The sequence below is a fragment of the Bos mutus genome, chromosome 11, assembly GCF_027580195.1.
Source record: "Bos mutus isolate GX-2022 chromosome 11, NWIPB_WYAK_1.1, whole genome shotgun sequence".
NCBI lineage: Eukaryota > Metazoa > Chordata > Mammalia > Artiodactyla > Bovidae > Bos > Bos mutus.
This window is the reverse complement of record NC_091627.1, coordinates 103,288,771-103,309,432: the sequence shown is the minus strand read 5'-3', so window position 1 is coordinate 103,309,432 and position 20,662 is coordinate 103,288,771. Positions and strand designations below refer to the sequence as shown.

The 20,662-nt window shown below is 42.2% G+C and overlaps 1 protein-coding gene across 1 annotated transcript in view; it reads right to left on the bottom strand.

Moving 5' to 3' along the window:
* The window catches only part of TMEM131 (transmembrane protein 131), a 180,851-nt gene that overhangs the window by 16,313 nt on the left and 143,876 nt on the right, over window positions 1–20,662 (bottom strand). Inside the window, 13 exon segments of the mRNA XM_070380002.1 lie at window positions 3,902–4,482; window positions 5,093–5,251; window positions 6,052–6,237; window positions 7,608–7,794; window positions 8,233–8,375; window positions 8,783–8,934; window positions 13,597–13,663; window positions 14,856–14,965; window positions 15,076–15,214; window positions 17,218–17,335; window positions 17,492–17,567; window positions 17,667–17,819; window positions 19,424–19,510. Coding sequence (XP_070236103.1) covers window positions 3,902–4,482; window positions 5,093–5,251; window positions 6,052–6,237; window positions 7,608–7,794; window positions 8,233–8,375; window positions 8,783–8,934; window positions 13,597–13,663; window positions 14,856–14,965; window positions 15,076–15,214; window positions 17,218–17,335; window positions 17,492–17,567; window positions 17,667–17,819; window positions 19,424–19,510 — 2,158 coding nt within the window.

Here is a 20,662-nt window from a genome sequence, read left to right as displayed (position 1 = left end):
GGGAGGACGCCGACCCCTCGGACTACGTCCAAGAAGCCACCTGGGCAGGCAGGCTGGGCACAGCTGCAGAAGCCACATCTGCCACCGTTGAACCCATTCTATGTCATTTAAAAATATATCTCCTTAATATACCTTATTTAAAACCCCGATGCCTTATGGTGACTGTTGATGGATGCCAGTGACTCAAACTTTAAATTAAATTTCTCCAAATCACAGAGTTAGTTAGTAAGTGGCAGAGCCAGGATGTGATCTGGGTCTGCCTGAAGGCAGAGCCTGGCCTCACCACCCCATGGCACTTGGCACGCCCCCAACTGAGATAAAGCCGCCCCTCAGACTGCCAACGGCAGACAGACACCAGGGTGGCGACAGATCCCGTGGTTTCTGCAGTGCATACAGACACTGCAAGTGGCCGCACCCGGCTTAGCGCATTCTCGGGTTTTAACCCTCAATCCAGCAATGCGCCCAGCCAGTCCCCAGGGCTCACGTGTCACGGGAGGAAAAACCAGAGAAATACAGAATCTAGGCTGTCCAGTTGCAGAGGTCCTGCTCAGGCCAGCCACGAAAGGAAGGTATTTCTGGGGCCCCTCTTCCATGAGGGACAGTGACTGCAGGGGTGGTAGAGAAGAGATGGGATGTCTAACTCCAAGCTGTCTAACTCAGAGAAGGCGAGGGCTGGGGAGACCCTGTTCCTATGACAAGGGGTCATTCTCAACAGTCTACAAAAGCCAGACATCGCTGAAGCTCATTACAAGAAGATTTCTTTGAGATTTTGGGGAGGGCGGGGGAGAGAACAGGGCACTTCTGGAAAGAGAAGTGCCAAAGAATGGAAAGAAACATTACATATTTAACGTAAACACACAGGCTATTTGGCAGGGGTGCTGGGGTAAGTTTTAGAGAGATGATAAAGGTTCCACCAGCTGATGGTTTTATGATATATTAATACCATTGTTCCGCAAGAGCTTCCCAGGTGGCAGTACTGGTAAAGAATTTGCCTGCCAATTAGGAGACGCAAGAGACACAGGTTCAATCCCTGGGTTGGGAAGATCCCTTGGAGGAGGAAATGACAACGCACTCCAGTATTCCTGCCTGGAGAACTCCATGGACAGAGGAGCCTGGTGGGCTACAGCCCATGGGGCTGCAACGAGTTGGACACTCCTGAGCAAATGAGCGCCGTGGCACCATTCTGCAACCCCAAGATCAATGCCCATCGTTTAAAGTTCATTTAAAAGACTGACTTTCTACATGTATGTTGTGCTTCAATAAAAACACTTATTGAAGAAAAAAACAACACGAAGACCTGGCTCATTCCTTCTTTCCCAACAGCAGTGCTGGGAAGGATATCAAAAGCGGTGGCTGCTCGTGTGAAGCCGGCAGTCACTGTCTCTTCGTGGCCTCAAGAATCACCTCCATCATTAAATAGCTTTTAGTAGGTTGACTCTAGGACCACCGTGAAAAGTAAAGAACTTATGTTCTAGATGAATGACGCTGAAAAGAAAAGATGGGCCCATTGTATCGGTGTCAGAGGGCTGTCTTAGACCAAGGAACAAGGGGTTCATTTTGCTAGAGCCTCTCTTTGTGCTAAGATAAGATAATATATATTTATTTTCTTATGCTCTAGATAAGGGAAAAACACATTATGTAACCAGATCTAATTTTAAAAAGAGGAACCTTAATCATCCATTTAATATTACTGTAAAAATTACCCTAAAATATGTAAGCTCTATTTACTCATTATTGACCAGGGAATTTTTGCAGAAATGAATGCCAGTGGCTGGCAATTTCTTATGTAAGTGAATACTGAAACACCTCTGGTCAATAATGTTCAGGTAATAAAAGACGTATTAATACGTCTCTGGTCAATAATGTGTTAGAAAAATGAGATAACAACAAAGAAAATTTCTGTGGAAGAAGTTAAATATTATTCAAGACTTTTGACTATCTTATAAACCCAAATGCAAGTAATTCTATGAAGACTGTATAGAACCAGTCTTCATATCACTGGAATTAAGAAATTTTCTAAAACTCCTGGACTCTGGAGGGTCAGGTTTCTTTTGGCTTCTCAGGGCTGCCAAGTACCCTGTTCAAACCAAAGGCAATTCCTGGTACATCAGTGAGGGGGTACTGAAATAGGCTCAGAATAACACAGCATGGCTGCCACAGAAGAGAGAGTAAGTCACAAAAAAGTTCAGGCTGTACAGGGAATAAACTGAGAAACAGCCAGAGGCCATTTACCGTTTTTCACATATGGACTCCGGAAGTTACAAATAAGCCCGCCTGTGCATGTGTGGCGGAGAAGGCAATGGCACCCCACTCCAGCACTCTTGCCTGGAAAATCCCATGGACGGAGGAGCCTGGAAGGCCGCAGTCCATGGGGTCGCAAAGAGTCGGACAAGACTCAGTGACCTCACTTTCACTTTTCACTTTCATGCATTGGAGAAGGAAATGGCAAACCACTCCAGTGTTCTTGCCTGGAGAATCCCAGGGACGGGGGAGCCTTGTGGGCTGCCGTCTATGGGGTCACACAGAGTCGGACACGACTGAAGTGACTTAGCAGCAGTAGCAGCAGTGCATGTGTGGTGTGTAGGCTTCTGTGAAGGCAGCCCCACGTCATGCCCTCATGGAACTATCTCAGTGTGGGTGACCTCACTCCTCTTGAGGACACTGCAGAGGTGATGGGAGGCCACTTCCAAGAGTAGGTCACAGAAGACCGAGACTTCTGTCCGCCAGCCTGTTCTCTCTCTTGAATGTTTGCCTGCTTGCTCTGGTAAAGCCAATTGCACTGAGCTGCCCTACAGAGAGGACCCAACAGGCTGCTGGCCATAGTCAGCAAAAAACTGAGACCAGCAGTCCAACAGGCCATGAAGAACTGAATCCTGCTCTCAGCCACCTGAGTGAGCCTGGAAGCAGGTCCACCAGCAGCTGAACCTTGCAAAGACTTTAGCCCCAGGCGACACCTTGACTGCCGTTCTGTGAGAACCTGGCAAGCTGTGCCCAGATGCCTGACCCCTAGAAACTGTGCTAGTAAATGATGGGGTCTAAGTCACTGGGTTTTGGGGCAATCTGTTGCTTACAGACAGATGATTAATACAGCACGTATGTATGCATGCTCAGTCATGTCCAACGCTCTGTGACCCATGGACTATAGCTCACCAGGCTCCTCTGTCCGTGGGATTCTCCAGGAAAGAATACTGGAGTGGGCTGCCATCTCCTCCTCCAAGGGATCTTCCTGACCCAAGGATGGAACTCACGTCTCCTGCACTGGCAGGCAGATCCTTTACCACTGAGTCACCTGGGGTGAAAACAGCATAAGGAGCTCTAAAGCAGGGTTGGCCGCTTCTGGGAAGGGCCAGGCAGTAAGCGCCTTCAGGTTTCCACCCTGACAGCCTCTGCTGCTGCGGCACGAAAGCCGCACAGATGACGTGTGAATGAACAGGCACGCTGGCCCGAGGACAGGTGACGGCTTTGTCCACGGGCTGTGGTTTGCCAATCCCTGCTCTAAAGCGCAGGTTGTACAGAAATCCTATTTTTGGGTCAAAAGGCAGATGACTGCCATTTACCACTGTGTTAAAAACTATTTTAATGATGGAAAAGAAAAAGCTCAACCTACCACAGTAACATAGTCATCACAGGCAGTGAAAATAAAAACAGTAGGTGTCCAACAAATTCCTGAATTGGTAAGTATTTGGTAAGAGAAATATGGGTATCTTTTATGACACTCAGATACTTCTATTTGCATCTTGATGCGAAAGAGCTGAAGTCCAAGGGCAGAGATGAATGTGAGCCAGAAGAACACCTGCTAAATTAGCTGCTCATCACAATTACGACTGAGATAGCCCCCTACACACGCACTGGCTGTCCCCTTGAGTGTCACACTGTCCCAGAAGTGAGAAGGTATGGTTACCTTTGCTTTTCGACAAGGGTGAAGGTGGCTGCTCTGTAAACACATCTAGGGGCGGGGCGTCGTGGTGCTCGAAGTCTTTGTCCATGGCTTCGATGAGACTGGTGATGTCTGAGTCCTCGGAGCTGTGCCGGGTGCTGCCGGGGTGCTCTGGGTGGGGCGGGGGTGCGAGGGGCGCAGGGGACAGCCTCTCGGGCTGTGGCTCCTGCTGCTGAGGCACTGGCGGCGGCGGCGGGGGCGAGTGCTGTTCCAGGGGGCTGTGGCCATGGTGCTGGCTGCTGTGCTGGCCCTGTCTGGCCCCCTTGGACTTCCGGCCTGCGGTGTGACCCTGGGCCATGCTGTGGGACTCGAAGACCAGTGGGCTGGCTTTGCTCGCCGACTGGGCATTAGTCCTGCCAGAGGCACTCGCACTGTTTTTGGCTCTGACGTTTTCCACGTCAGCCGAGTTTCTATTGCTGTGACTGCTGTGCGGGTGGACCGACGGGCTACACTGCTTGTGACTCCCTGCGCTGGGCCGGGAGGCCGAGCCACCTGCTCCACAGAAGCCCCGACTGTGACCGGGGTCACAGCTGAGTGTGTTCAAGCTGAAAAAAATGATCAGTAATAGCAAACTGTGAGATCTAACATTAAAAGAAAATTACAGGACATTCATGTGGTCCAGTGGCTACGTCTCCATGCTCCCAACGCACGGAGGGGGCCCAGGTTTGTACCCTGGTCGGGGACTAGATCCCACATGCTGCAGCTCAGAGTCTGCATGCCATAACCAAGATCCTGCATGCCTTCAGGGACGAACGAAGATCCCATGTGCCACAACTAAGACCCGGGACGTCGAAGTACAGAAGTAAATTGAAAAAAATTATACGTACTTCATCAGTAGAGCCACTGCATATATGAATGACCCTTGGGTAGTTCTACTCGTGACAAGAAATAGGATACTTTTCACAACTCTACTGGGTCTGTTCTATCTGAAAATTTGGGCAGTAAGTCACTGGCCTCAGGTAGAGTATTTTAACCCTCATCAATGTAATAAACACATGGGATCTTCTAAGAGTTCTCAGTAACTGAGAGTGATACACAGGGCATTACAATTTTTTCCCCCGAGCAAAGACGAAAAGAAGAAACTTATTTTTTCTTTTAATTACATCAGCCAAATCTATGCATATTAGAGAATTTATCTCCAGCAGGTGCACATACTTTCCTTCAGATGAAATACCAACGATTCTCCTGAGATCAAATGGTCTCCCCACATCAAAGGGCGGGTTCGAGGCCTCAAAGGACAGCCGCCTTCGGAAGGGCTCCCAAATTCCTTGAGCTTCTAAATAGGCTGTTCCAATTACCAAGAGAAACAGCGCACTGCAGGGGGAGAAAAGATGGAGAATCCGGGTTCACGTGTTAGTGTGAGAGCAGCAGGATTTGATACTAAGGGCAGAGTTTCTTGGTAAAGTACACAACAATATAAAAAAACAAAATGCCTGTGACGAGCAAAAGCATCTGGGATAAAAGTCTGCCCACAGACTTCTCCAGCGTGCCAGTGTACAGGCAGGCTTGTACGGAGGAGATAACCACTAGAATCAGAACAGACACTGGAGGGCACCTTTCCTTCTGCCAAGCAGCAGCTCTTTAGTTCTAACTCTCCAGACCAACTCTCTTCCCTTGAAGGATGGGTTGGGTAAACATGCAAGTTAATTGAGAGGCGAGTAGATCTCATTCTTAAAAAATAAAGAAACAGACTGAAAAAAGGATGAGGATGCTAAGGGTTTAAAAAATATTTCTCATCAGTTTTACATTCTTTAGGTATGATATGACTCAATTAGCATACCCTATTATGTTTGAGTACATTTCATATGCCCAAATCAAGTAATTTCCTGGTAAATTATGAGGCTTTTTTTTTCCTTTAAGAAATTAAGCTGTACTGTATGTGTGTAACAAATTTTATAGGTAGAAAAGACTCTGGTTTATTGCATATGTCATCCAAGAGGGGTTTAGGTCTGACTGCTCCCACTGGTGTATGTAAGCCTGACTAGGCAGGGCTGCCTCTTTTGTCTGTTGGGTGGATCCCTGGCAATCAGAACAGTGCCTGGCACCCAGGGGGAGCCGTGATCAACAGCGTCAAGTGATACATACACACCAACCTCGAAAGAAGACACAAGTACCTCATTATTCCTGAGATGATGATGTACAGAGCCAGCTCCCAGTTGGGCCTGGGCAGGGCTTCTGCACAGGTTGCTAACATATGGTAAGGAAGGGATGCATTCAATACAAACACAAACTCAGAGCCACTGGCTGTTATAAACTTCAGTTCACGGATGACTCTAGAAGCCGTGAAATCAGGAGTAAACCTAAAATGCAAAGGTGGCAGTGAGACTAGGTTTTTAAAAATATACTGCAAGCAGTTTAAATATAATAATTTGAAACAGAGCACAGAATTTTAGAGATTGGCACTTTTATTCAACTTTCTCATTTTCAGATGGACAAAGTATTGTCCTATGAGGTTAAATAACCAAAACAACTTTATTTTGTGGATAACTAGAAACTACATAGAAAGAGAACAATGGTTGACTTTCCAAAATCAGTAATTCAGAGAGAAGTCTCTGAGCTTCTTTCCTTTCCTTTTTTTTTTTTCTGTATTTAATTCCTTCTCCTCTCCCATGATACACTCACAATAATGCCTTTTTCCCCCAAGAAACCCATCCCAGCCCTACTGATGTACATCTCCTCAAGCACTGCTTTCTGTCCCATTTATTTAGTTTTTGTGTTAACTGTAAGCTCTCCAAGCACACGACCTGCACCTTGAGGCCAGGTGTCTTACTCCCCACTGAACCTGCAGGTGCAGAGTGCTGCGCCTCACACAAGCGAGAGAGGCACTAACGAAGAAGACGCCCGCTGAGGACCATGGAGTGAACCATGGAGTGAGCGTTCGACTAAAGGGCGGTGGTTACGTGTATTAGTGAACCCTTATAACAAGCTGTCAATTGTTAAAACGTGCTGCAACTATTACCCATGTAGGCATTACCACTGTTTTCTGACCAAACTCTCACACGACCTGGGAAAACTGCATGTGTGAGACCCAGTGTCTGCTCTACTGAGAATGATCTTACAGTTGGTTCTCTACAAAAACTTGAGAGTTTTTAAAAAATTAAGTATGTTTTAAATTATGAAAGCATGATAACACATTTACAGGAGACTTCAAATAAAGTTACATATAGTCCCACTATATATATATACACACACACACACATATACTTATCAGATCAGATCAGTCGCTCAGTCGTGTCCGACTCTTTGCGACCCCATAGTTCCACTATATAATTACTTTTTAAGTAGATAAGTTAAGATTTTTAGTTGGAGTTTCAATATCAAGCGCTCAAAAACTAATAGAAAGAATAGGCAAAAAAGCAGAAGGATATAGTAGACCTGACCTGAAAAGCACTATGAACCAATTCAACATATTTAAAATTTATAGTTTTTACACAACAGCAGGATACATATTCAATTTTCCATAGACAATGAACCAGGAGACACTGGAACATATCCAGGGACATAAAACAAGGTGCAAAAATCGAAAATAATTTTGAAACTGGTTTCTTAGTTTATCTGATCTACTTTGGAGTTTCCACAATTTTGAAAACAAAGAAATGAAGAAGTAACCAAAGACTAAGTGGGAAAAAAAAAGATTTAGTGATTCATTATCTTATGAGAAAATACTTACAGAATGACTATGTCTTTAGAGGCATTGGCGCTCAGTGCAAACTCTTGACAATTGACGACTTTAAAGCCATATCCCTCACAGGAGTACCCACTGACTTCAATGGTTTCTATGTGAATTGGAAGTTGTCCTGTGTTCTCTACTTTAAATGTTCTTTTCAATGTGAAATTGGGTTCCCTTAGTCTCATACCTAAAGGAAAAAAATGAGGAGTGTAAATCTTGCTGTCCCGTGCACCAGGTCCAAGTGACGATAACACATCCTTCACGAACGTATCCCAGAGATTATGACGGAGCTCGTCAGGCCAAAGGGATGAGCCACCACCCAGGTTTCATCAGGAAGTTCTCTTATTTGTTAAGTCATTTTAGATGGCGGAAGTTTAATTAGGCTTTGTATTTCACATTCAGAGTAAATCAGCTAAGGTATGCAATGAACACTGATACTTCAAAGCTCGTAAGATCCAAATGCAGCAACTCTGACAGCGAGTCCGGGTGCTCCCTTAAAGTCTCAAGTGCTCATCAGTCATACATGCACATGCCCATGTAGAAACAGTGTTCCTGTTTCTGGAACCACTTACTGTTGAAAAGGAGCGCTGATATTCGTGCGCGTGCCTACGACAAGAACACTCACCCTCCGTACAGTCTTTCAGCAGTGCTTCTGTGATTTTGAAGCGTAAGGAGCTCCCTGGGCCCGGAAGCTTGCCTGCCACCCTCAGGTTCTCGGTTGTCCCCTGTCCTTGGACCATCACGGCATCCATCACAGTCAGGTTATTTCTACGTAAGAAGAAGAAGCCCAGATTGTCCTCCCCTTAAATTTGCACAATCTTTTGATCTTGAGTTTTACTGCTGCTTTATAAACAATGTGAAGATTAATACAGTAAATTGAACGGTCAAACGTTGGCACTTGAAAAATTTAAAAACGTTTACATGACGAAGAGCAAGAGTTTTACATTTTCAAGAGTCACACATGTACAGTAGACACTAGTCATGTCTTTTAGTTAAAAATATAATCACAATGTTATGTTTCATGAGGTTTGGTGTGTGTGTGTGCACATATTTTGGACAAAATGAATACCCTGTTTCATAAATAAATTAATGCAAATATTAATATTGAAACAAATCAAGAAAGGACTCTTATATAAGTACCAGAAGTCAACCCACACTTAAATCACAGAACATACCTGATTATGATTAGGGAAGAAACAGTTCTATTGTGAACTGGAGTAAACTTTACTTTGACAGATTTCTTTTCTCCAGGTTTTAAAATTAAGTTTAAAACTAAATGTCGGGAGAGGCCCTCTGTGAATCCTGTTGAACTCTGCAGTGGGTGAGCCTTGAATCATTGGGCAAACAAACAAGAGTCATTAGTATATTTTCTGAAAAAAATTTTTCCCCTTTACCCCATCCACAGCCGAGTATTAGTTTCTCAAAATGACTAAACAAATTTATCCCTTATGATTTAGATCCTGGATAGCTGTCAAGCAGAGCAACCGATGATGACAACTTCATATTCTGCATTAAGTCCCCAAAGGGGTTTTATTCCCCAGGTCACCAGAGTCTTCATGTTTGTACTAAGCACTTGTTTTTGTGTACAGATCTTTTAACGTTAAAGGTTCTGAAACATGACATAAAAAACCAGAAAAGGACACACACCCAAGAGATGAGCAGCTCAATGCTTTAACACAAAGCAAACAGCTGAGTGGCCAGCGCCCAGCGTCCTGAAGTCCTGCTGGTGCTGCCCCTCACCTGTCAGTCATGGTTTTCCTGCCTCTCCCCTCAGAAGGCTACTGGCTGCAGAGTTTTAAGGCCACATCATTTTATTTATGAAGGTATTTCCAATTCATATCAATCTATCTTTGAATTTTATTTTGAAAGCTAAGCCCCTTATTATTGTTTCATAAACACTTAATGATTTAAAGTTCAAATAAGTTCAGTTTAATAATTAAAATATGACTTCTTGACAGTTACAGATAAGATTAAAAAGATTTGCTTTTTATTAAAAAAAAAATCATAGTTAACACTGCTCTGATTTCAAGTAACATTAAACTTTTTTGGGGGCGGAAGGGCTGGTAGTACTTGGGTATAAATGTCCATGGCACTTTATATACCTGCTAACCTGTGGGAGGAGAGTGAATTTTCTATGATTTTCTACTATACACAGATCTATTTCAACAGCATGATTCTATGGACATAATTTCATAGCTAATAAACTCTGTGAAGCACACTACTTTTCAACTCTCTCTTCTGAGGCGGCTATTTTTTTCCTGCATTGAAAATTCTTCTCTGTCAATGTCTCCTAGTACAACAATGTTCTGACTGCTCCCAAATGGCTGGTGAGTAGGTTCCCTTTAAATCAACTGTTCTGAGTAACTGACAAGCACATTATACACTATACCTATAGTCCCAACAAACAAATTCTGATGACATGGAAAATACTTTAGGATTCTGTGATACCTCTGGGCTAACACTCAGTAATTTTCATAGTGGTGGTTCTTGAAGAGGGATTCACGGACCCTTGGGGATCTGAGAGGTCTTTTTAGGTGTGTCAAAACTACTTTCACAACACAGACCAAAGTTCTTTGCCTTTTTCACTGTGTTAACATTAGCACAAGCAAAAGCAATGGTGGGTAATTAAACTGCTGACCCTTTAGCTAGAAGCAAGGTAGCCTTATCAAACCTCCTTGGTAGCCATGGCTTTTCTTCACTGCCAGGCACTTACAGCTAACAAAAACCCAAACCAAAACCTGTGACTGATTAACTAGTAATAAATATTAATCTTAAATCTCAACCCTTGAGCACGAGGCTTTTCACTACCGTGTGATAGAGCGAGGATGCCTGAAGCGCCCCTGCAGCAGGCTGGCCCATGCCGTCTGGAAGAGCTATTTGAGATGCCAACAGAACTAGCTCCTTCCTCAAGGGGCTCCATTTCTATTTGAAAAATGACTGAGAGTCAATATATGACTATTCAGACTGGGGTATTTAGTAGACATTTCCACAAAAATGAAGTCCATCTGTTCCTTTAAGGAAAGCAACTGAAGCATTTGTCGCCAATGGTAAAATTCAACTGTTTGAGTGTAATTTAGAATTTTGGCCTTGTGAACTTGAGAGCTTCCCAATAGTTAAAGAATTCCCTGATGAGATTCATGGTTACAGGGATGAACATGATTTTTTGGATACTGCAGAGTGAACTGTATCAACATTTGGAAGCTCTGCATATGTTAGTGACCAATATTTTCCAAATGATTGGTGTATATAGTGTTATGACAGCTAAAAAGGCAATTAAGACATCCTTTCTGCAACTACATGCATGTGTGAGGTCGGATCAGATCTTTATCATATACTTCAACCAAAACAATACATCTTAAGGGGCTGAATGCAGAAGCAGACATGAGAATCTATCTGTATATTAAGTCTGACAGCCACTGACGAACTCTGTAAAAATGTAAAACAATCTGTTCTTATTGCAAAACTGTTTTTAAAAATACATATCTATTTTTTCATTTTTATATTATCTGTCAAACAGAATGGGCTTATCATTATTTTAAATGAATTAAATCACTATTTTAAGGATCTCAGTTTTCATTTCTAATATGGTCAATAATGACAGATATAACCTGCAAAAACAAAAAACCTCTCTGGAGTCCTTAATAATTTTTAAAAACTGAGATAAAGCAGAAATCCTAAATTATTTTTCAGACTGTAAAGGAATCCTGAGATCAAATAATTTTAGATCCACAGTTTTACAGCACCGTAGAGAACTGTGAGAGAATTTATTTGAAGCTGACCTGAAGACCTCCTCCAGAATTTCTTATTTAGAATAAATTTCTGGGATCTAGGGCATTCTTATTCATCTTCCTACCTCTTATAATACCTACATCTTATAGGTACCACCAAAGATTTGGTAAGATAAGAAAGGCAAATACTAGGTCATTTACTTCTTATGTTTATTTTCTCTCTTTATAAGTGCAGAGTGAACGGAATTTGTGGTTACTGAACTTTCTAGATATTATCATTTAGATATCTGGATAATATCTAGATATTTGGATAACCCTGAACTTATTATTTTTATGGCATTTTTTAATGGTATCTTTATGGACAGAAACAAAGAAAATTTTAAAAATGATTCCAAGAGAATGGCATGGATTAGAATACGAGACTCTCTAAATTTTAGTCTAGTGTTCTACCTATTACTCAGCAAAAAAAAAAAAATTTGAAAATTACTTAGAAAAATAACTTTCTTATATAAGACTGACTTAAAAATAGATCTATAAAAAGTATTCCATAAAGGTCTGGCTAATATATGTTTTATAGATTAAAACATAAAATTATGGGAAAGAACACAAATACTTGAAAAACTATAAAACATGTGGCTGGAGAGTAGTTAGTGATTCCTAACCAGTAATGCCCATGTGTCACATAAGCCTGGGCAAGGGCTCCCGACTCTGGGGGAACTACATGTGAACTTGGCCCTGCCAGCCATCACAGGTATGAACTTGGCCAAGGTACTTCCTCTCCCTGAGCTCTGTTCTTCCACCACCAGCAGAACATGTGAAATACTTCTCTCTCAGGGTGGCTAGTGATAGCCCAGCCAGGCTGTTGTAGTGATTATGCGAAATTACAAACGTGAATGCACCCAACATGGTGCTGACACATACTAGCTACTCAGGGAATGCTGAAAACCTTTCATTCTCGCCTGTGAGCCACAGACTGACTCATGCAGTCCACATTCCCCGAGGGCTTCCCATTCGCCAAGCGATTCATCTAAGGGCTTCCATGTTGGTTTGTTTCATCTGTTAAAAACCCCTGTGACATCCAGATTATTAAGTTCACATTGCAACAGAGGCTCAAGTTTGGAAAGGTTGACACGCTTGGTCGAGGTGACCAAGCTGGTAGGTACACAGGCATGAGGACCCCAGGAGCCGACCTCCCTTGTTCCAAATGGGAAGCAGCCAAGTCACAGCTCCTTGACAGACTGGGACCTGTGCACTGCAAGGGCCCACAGCGAGGAGAGAAAGGAGGGGCAGACGACTGTTCCCATCAAAGTCAGTCAGATGATGGAAGATTAACTAGACTCTCACTCTTATTCATTCAACACCTTTCGTTTTATAAATGTGAGAAAAACTAAGATAAATAGAAGACAAGTCCTCAAGGAGCCTATACCCAGATTTGGGAAACACGGCACCACACAAGAAAAACAAACACCGAAGTTAACACAGGTGTAAATGAAGAGTCAGGGAAAATCAGAGGGCTGAACTGGTGGAGGGTCCACAGCCCGCGGGGCTGGTGTGCACAGGCTGTCTAAGGAGACGAGACGAGCTGGGCAGAAGGAAGGGCCTGGAGGCCAAGGGACTTGGGCCGATCTGCAGGTGGCGTCAGTTCCGAGTGCCAATTCCTGACTGACACAAGAAAGTTTTAAGTTCCTACATAATTGTGAGTGGGTTAGTGGCTGCTCAGCCTGGCCTGCATGACAGACACTATCTGGTCCTAGAACAAACCAGCTTGTGTATACACTCAGCAGTTCAAAAATATCTGTTGAGGGAAAACTGTAAGTGCTACTGTGCTAAGTATGAATACAGCCAGCCACAGGTCTGGGCTTCATGGAGTTTACAATTTTATTAGAAAGTTTCCAAAATAAAAATTTAAATGACCAAGCTCAATATTTTGAAAAGAAAATAAAAAGAAATTAATAAAAAGAAATCATGTATTAGTCTATACACCTCATTGGCATCCTCTCAGAGGTTCTGGCAGCCATTATTATGGGCTTAACGTTTAATGCCCACAAACAGGACCTTCTACACAGCATGCCGCCTGTTGATCTAAATCCCACCCACTCCTCCTGGGCTTTATGCCTCTAAAAGAATTACTGGACTCTTCTGAACTTCTTCAGTAATCTGCCTTTCAGGCAGTTTAAGGATGGTTAATGTTTTTCTTCCACATCGCATCGGTCATATCATAAAATTACTTCTTTGCAATCGTATGAAGTTTGAATACTTACAGTGTTTCTAAAGACTTGGAATTCTTGTGTTCTTAAATCGATCTTTGCCACCTTACTTAAGTTAAACCTGAAATTAAAAAACACACATAATTCTTTGAGAACAGCATCATAGTCAAAGCGGTTGCAGGGTAATTACCAAGGTTGTGTTTACCTTTCAGCAGATTTTGAGATCAATATTACCAGATTAATAGCCTTCAAAAAGCAGCTACAACTTACAGTTTATTCTTCACTTTTGAAACTAAAATATTTGAAAGGCTTCACCTGCTTCCTCTTTACACTGTTTTAGGAAGGAGTTCTTTATGATTTCTTTTTGTCTTCAACTGGAAGCTTTTCCAGATGCTTAATGTAACATCTCAGAGAAGGCAATGGCAACCCACTCCAGTACTCTTGCCTGGAAAATCCCATGGGTGGAGAAGCCTGGTAGGCTGCAGTCCATGGGGCTGCTAAGAGTCAGGCAAGACTGAGAGACTTCACTTTCACTTTTCACTTTCATGCATTGGAGAAGGAAATGGCAACCCACTCCAGTATTCTTGCCTAGAGAATCCCAAGAACAGAGGAGCCTAGTGGGCTGCCATCTATTGGGTCCTACAGTCGGACACGACTGCAGCGACTTAGCAGCAGCAGCAATGTAATATCTGTTTCTCTCCCTAGAACTTTCTCTCAACCTCAATTATAGATGCAAGATTTCTCTAAGCAAATCTACTATTTATGAGCTGCAATAAAGCTTCAATACTTTGGCCACCCAATGCAAAGAGCCAACTCACTAGAAAAGACCTTGATGTTTGGAAATATTGAGGGCAGGAGAAGGGGGAGACAGAGGATGAGATGGCTGGATGGCATCACCGACTCAATGGACTTGAGTTTGAGCAAACTCTGGTAGATAGTGAAGGACAGGGAAGCCTGGTGTGCTGCTGTTCACGGGGTTGCAAAGAGTCAGACATGACTTAGTAACTGAACAACACCGACAACTTTCTATCAGACAAAAGATTTGGAGGTAAATGCTCGTAAGACCCCAGAACACCTTCTACGGGATACATATAATCCAGAGTGCTGTGGCCACAAAGGAGTCAATCCTGTATAATCATTAATTTAAAAACATCCTGATATTTTTACTTTATAGACAATAATACACCTGTAGTCCATGGGGTCACAAAGAGTCAGAAAGACTTAGCGACTGAATAACAACGAAATTTTAAATGTGTAAAGTGATCATTCACTGTTCATATGGAAACATTTTGATGATCTGAAACAATGCTTACCTTGATATTAACTTATCTACAAAGATGGAAGGGCTGGAATATAAAGCCAGGGGGATAAATTGAATATAGATGGGAACATCTGCAGGGTTTTCTAACATAATCTCTTCTTCCTTAAATGAAATAAAGAGGTGGTAAGTGAAAGATCTGCCCCATTAGAAGAAAGAGCAGATACTTCACACTATGATGCATTTCCAAAAGCCCATGGCACCTGGATACTTACTGAAGAGCAGTTTGTATTAGTGAGGGGAAACCTCACGAGCCGGGGGGAGCTGAGGAGGGATGGCCAGGAGAGCTCGGCAGAAACTTTTGACAGGATGTTTTTCTGAAGGTCTGTATTTACTTCAAACATAGCGCTCAATCTAGAAAACACAATTTTTAAATCACTGTATCGAATTGAAATGCTTGAGCCTTCTCAATACAGGAAATTCTGTTAGGCGTGTGTTCTTGTGAAATTTTATTCTGGCCTTGAATAAACACAGGTTTACCTGCTCCTGACATCTTACTCTGTTTTCACAGACACATGAAGAGGTCTCTATTTTGGCACAGAGAGCTAACTATCACCAATCACCTGCCCTGTTTCCATACTGAAGGTGTAAGTGACCAGCCAGGCATACACAGATGACAGGATGGAATGGGGATCCTAAAGATCCTGCATGTTTAGGGGAAAGGTCTAGACACCAACAGCAGGTAAATATTTCAGCTGAACTAATGAGAAGGCAGCACACTGCTTGGCGTATGGCTCCTTTCCCACTTGAGGAAAAAGCCACAAAATCTTACTATGCAATGAAGATGTCAGTTGAAACAATAATACATATGAGGGTTTTGTGTAGACATATATATGAAGCAATATTCAGGACCTCATCTGACTATTTCTCTACTTAGAAGTGTTTATAAACCAGCTGTTTAGAACTCAGAACACATTCCCTACGGAAACAGTATTACAGATGGGGCTAAACACTGAAGCCTATTTTATACCATAAGAGCACTGAATTATGATACCTAATATTGGTGAGAATACCAGTTTTATAAGACTGGTAATGAGTTTCTGTGACATGCATGTTGACAAGGTAACACAGAGGCAGGAGCGGGGAGAATGCCACATTCACTATGCAGCTGCGACCTGGCAGCTCAGGGCAGGCAGGGAGGCTGGGTCTTCAGTGGGGAACACTAGACTCACAGAGAGGAAGGCAGGGGTTTTGGTGGGTGGGAGGCGAAGAGTGAGCCAAGGGCAGCACTACCAGTCATTTATTCATAACTGGGGGTTAAAATACAGAGGCGACCTGTACATTACAACGTCTATTGTGGGAACTGGAGAACAAAGGAGTGTCTGATTTAGTGTTCTCTTAGTGAGTTCATTAGAAGAAGTCTCTTTGTACTAATTTTAACCATTTAAAAGGTAAAATTTACCTCTCTTTTTGCCTTAAGAAAACCTTTCACAGCAGGTAGTTCAGATACACAGAAACCTGCAGATTTGACTGTTCAGGGCTTGAAAATACTAGGTTAGAATAAACCGGAAGATTTTGGTGATGCTGACAAATGCATCTCAAATTAGCCAATGGGGGGAAGAACAGTGTTCATCAGTCTTCCGACCAAGTCCTCTCTGGAAGCACACAGAGAGGGCCAATTTCTAAACTGCCACGTCCAAGTGTGTCTGTGCTTCCGAACCCAGCCACGGTGCTGATCTGTCAATGTGCACACTCCCACCTGAGCCCTGTGCAGCCCTAGCAGGTTCAGCACCGGAAAGGGAGGCAGTTCCTTCCACAAGGAGCAGAGACACTCCTCCTATGGTGAGATTCAAATTCTAAAGTGTTTCCTTGCCTTGAATGCAAGTCAGAGGCAGTTAGACTCTTTCTTACGCAAATGACTGTCTGATACCGAAGCTGAGCTTCCCCGGTGGCTCAGATGGTAAAGAATCCACCTGCATGCCAGAGACCCAGGAACAGTCCCTGGGTCTGGAAGATCCCCTGGAGAAGGGAATCGATACCCACTCCAGTATTCTTGTTTAGAGAATCCCATGAACAGAAGAGCCTGGCAGGCTATAGTCCATGGGGTTGCAGAGCTGAACATGACTAATCCACTAAGCACAACACAGAACTCATCCTACACAAGGACAACTTCATCGAGTTTCTGTGACTTTCCATCTAGAGCACGGGAAATAAGACAAAAATGGTAGCGTGTGTCCTTCTGAGAAATACACAATCACAATGGCCATTCAAGATGCCTCATTACGGTTTTCTGAAGATTAGGCACATTTTCAGCAGTATAGAGAAGTAAAATAACCAAATATAGGAATATCTTTAGAAAATCACGTTTCAAACTGGTAAAGGTAGCTCAAATACTTACATACAGCAAAACCACTTACTTGTGACCTGAGTTTTCCTTTATTCCCATCCATCCCTTGAATAGGCTTTGATGCAAATCCCAGTCGGTGTCCCAGGCATCTTCCTGCATGGCTATGCCAGGCTGGACTCTGGGTTCAGCTAAAACACAGGCACAAATGGTATGACATACTCTGCCCCTCAAATGATTTCTACAGCACCGAGATGTAGGGGTGGGCCTTAGAAGCAGCAGCCTATCATTAATGGGAGTACCTTGGGGAGGGAGTGAAGGCGTGAGAGAAGAGTAAGATGACTTACATTTGGACAGAAAAGGCAAGCCGACATAGCAATGATCCCCGCACTGCAATCCAGGATCAAAGTAAATGTTTGCAATCTATAAAGGGGCACAGGAGAACCATGAATGTCCAATCCACGGAAGGTCACAATAACAAAGGACAAAAGATGGGAATCTGCAAATACAACGCGTTCAAACCTTTGATTTTTTCCCTGGCTCCAAGTCTTCCTTATTACCCCGCAATCGTTTGTAGTAAAAACGCACGTCTTCTGACAAAGATCGTATCTGTTGGATCTTTACCTTCTGTGAGAAGGAATTCATAATATTTAAACTCTGATGAACTATTTTCCCCTGAAGGAAGAAAACAAACAAATTCATTTGTAAATGGCTGGATTTTCTTCAGAACACACACTTTAGAACTGACAGACATATTTACAGAAGACCAAAGCTCCAAGTACCCTTAGAACGTTCAGAAGTTGGTAAGCTTTAAATCTGTAATCAGAGCCCCTCCTCCAAATATATGTATTTTGTCATTGTTTTTAAGGCCTGTTACAGAGAAATTAGCAAGACAAATCTTTGCAATCCTGTAAAAATGAATTAAAGTAAAAGTGCTCACATAACAAAGGGGCAGAACTAGCTTTGAATAAAGGAAAGAGTCACTATCAGTTTGTTAAGAAAGGTTTGTTTATACCAAGGCCAGGCTACCTTAAAAGTTTCCAAATTCAGGATGAAAAAATTATGAAATCACTGAATTCTAAAAATCCAAAGCTAAACAAGAAACAAACAAACAAAAAAAGATTTATTTTTCTCAGAAAAAGTATTTTATTAAAAAAAAAAATACTATCTGTGCCAAAGAGAAATTAGACTATTTTTTAAAAACACAGGTTATCTGGCATCGTATTAAAATGAAGCATACGGATTAAATCATTACATTACCAATGACCGTGCTGATCAGCTATATGTCTCTTCCTGTGATAGGGTACCAATTTTTTTTTTTTTTATAAAGAGATTTATTTATATTTTTGTTATGGAGCACATCATGTTCCCTGACCAGGGATCAAATGCACACCCCTGCATTGGGAGTGTTGAGTCTTAACCACTGGACTGTCAGGGAAGTCCCAGGGTGCCAGATTAAAAAAATATATATATGATTGAAATAATCATCAATAAAAATCATAACCTTTTCCTTTTTTTTTTTTGTTGAATATAGAACCACAATCTTATAACCTGATTCCTAGACTTTTAAAGAAGTCTAAAATGATGAGGGCTTCCCAGGTGGCACTAGTGGTAAATAATCTGCTTGCCAATACAGGAGATGCAAGAGACTGATCCCTGGGTTGGGAAGATTCACTGGAGTAGGAAATGGCAACCCACTCCAGTATTCTTGCCTAGAGAATCTCTTGGACAGAGGAGCCTGAGCACCTAAAATGATCATACCCACTGGTCTAAAATTTGGTATTAAAAGACTAAGAAATTAAGAGAATGCATAGTAAAAAGAGTTCAATGATGGTGAAAAGTGAAAGTGAAAGTCGCTGGGTCGTATCTGACTCTTTGTGACCCCACAGACTACACAGCCAATGGTATATAGCTATATAGTATTCCAGGTCAGAATACTGGAGTGGGTAGCCTTTCCCTTCTCCAGGGGACCTTCCCAACCCAGGGACTGAACCCAGGTCTCCTGCACTGCAGGTGGATTCTTTACCAGCTGAGCCACCAGGGAACCCAAGAACACTGGAGTGCATAGCCTATCCCTTCTCCAGTGGATCTTCCTGACCCAGGATCGAACCGGGGTCTCCTGCATTTGCAGTCGGATTCTTTACCAATTGAGCTATCAGGGAATGATGGTGAGATTAAATCTAATTCTTATTATATACAGTCTAAACAGAGTAAAATGCAGTAGAAAGAAAAATAATTATTAGAAAAATGATAAGAAGTCTACAAATTAACTGTCTTACTGGAAAGGAAGGTGGAAGAACCATGTGCTTTGGGAAGCAAGTCAAAGAACCCACTGCGATCACAGCCTTCACAGGAATTGTTAGGATCTGTGGAGGGAAGAAGCAAACCGCAGAGAAATAAGTGTGTAAATCCTAGACTGACCTGACAGTTGTTGCGCTATTTTAGGAGATTTAAAACAATCAATCTTGGAACTTACATGAGCAATAACCAACTGGTAAGCAAAATTAAAATCACCCATGCATACTGTTTAATCTATCCATGTACTGTACAAAATGCACTGAAATATACTTCCATGTACTTCTCAGAGGTTCACTGAAAACAAGGGAAATAAGACCAAAAACGGGAAGGAATGAAGAATGGATTTTTCTGCAGATTATTAATTTAAAAAGGAAAGTCCAACTATACTCTTAAAACAATGCATGAAAAATCCAGCATTTTTAAAAGCTACATAGCTCTCTACTTTTTTGTACGTAGCAATAAATTAATGTCAACCTGATTTTTTAAAAAACGAGCTGAATATTCCAAGTTTTAAATCTCAACTCACACTCTATTTGCAACTCACAAGGATACTTTGCTAAGGAAATGTACTTATTTCTATCAAAAGTGATAAATGTGGATTCCTCACTTTCGGAGATAATTAATTTAACATACTCCCAACATATGATTTATTACTAAAAGATCAATTTTGTTTATTCTGAATGAGTTTGCTTTCATGGGTGGCAGGGGTTGTATGTGCTAAAAACAGGTAGGAGAACAAAAGTAGCTTGCTGACTTCAGCAGTGCTCAACTTCCCAAGAGCTTTACAAGAACACATACAAATATTTAGACTTGGCAGAAACATATCCCTTCAAAATCTCATTGAATGCAACATGTCAACCCCACATAAAGTCTTTAAAAAAGTTCACTGATTTTCGTTTGGTTCCTGACTTAGAATGACTCATGTAAACATAATTGTGAGAACTCAAATTAAGATGTGATTTCCTGATTGTATCTTCCTTTTTGGCAACGTGACACAGCAGGATATTTATGACCGGAGAAAGAGAGAGATCTAACCTCAAGAATTTCAGCCAGGGCCCATGTAACGCTACAGCCATTTGTAAGCCATGCTAACAGCAAATCTAAAAGGGCCAAATGCATTTTCCTAAAGTTGCTTTTAGTCAAGAGATTCAGGTTTTATCAGAAAACTATGAGCTAATAAAAAACCATTATTTTGTAAACTATTCTCAGAAGCTTAAGTT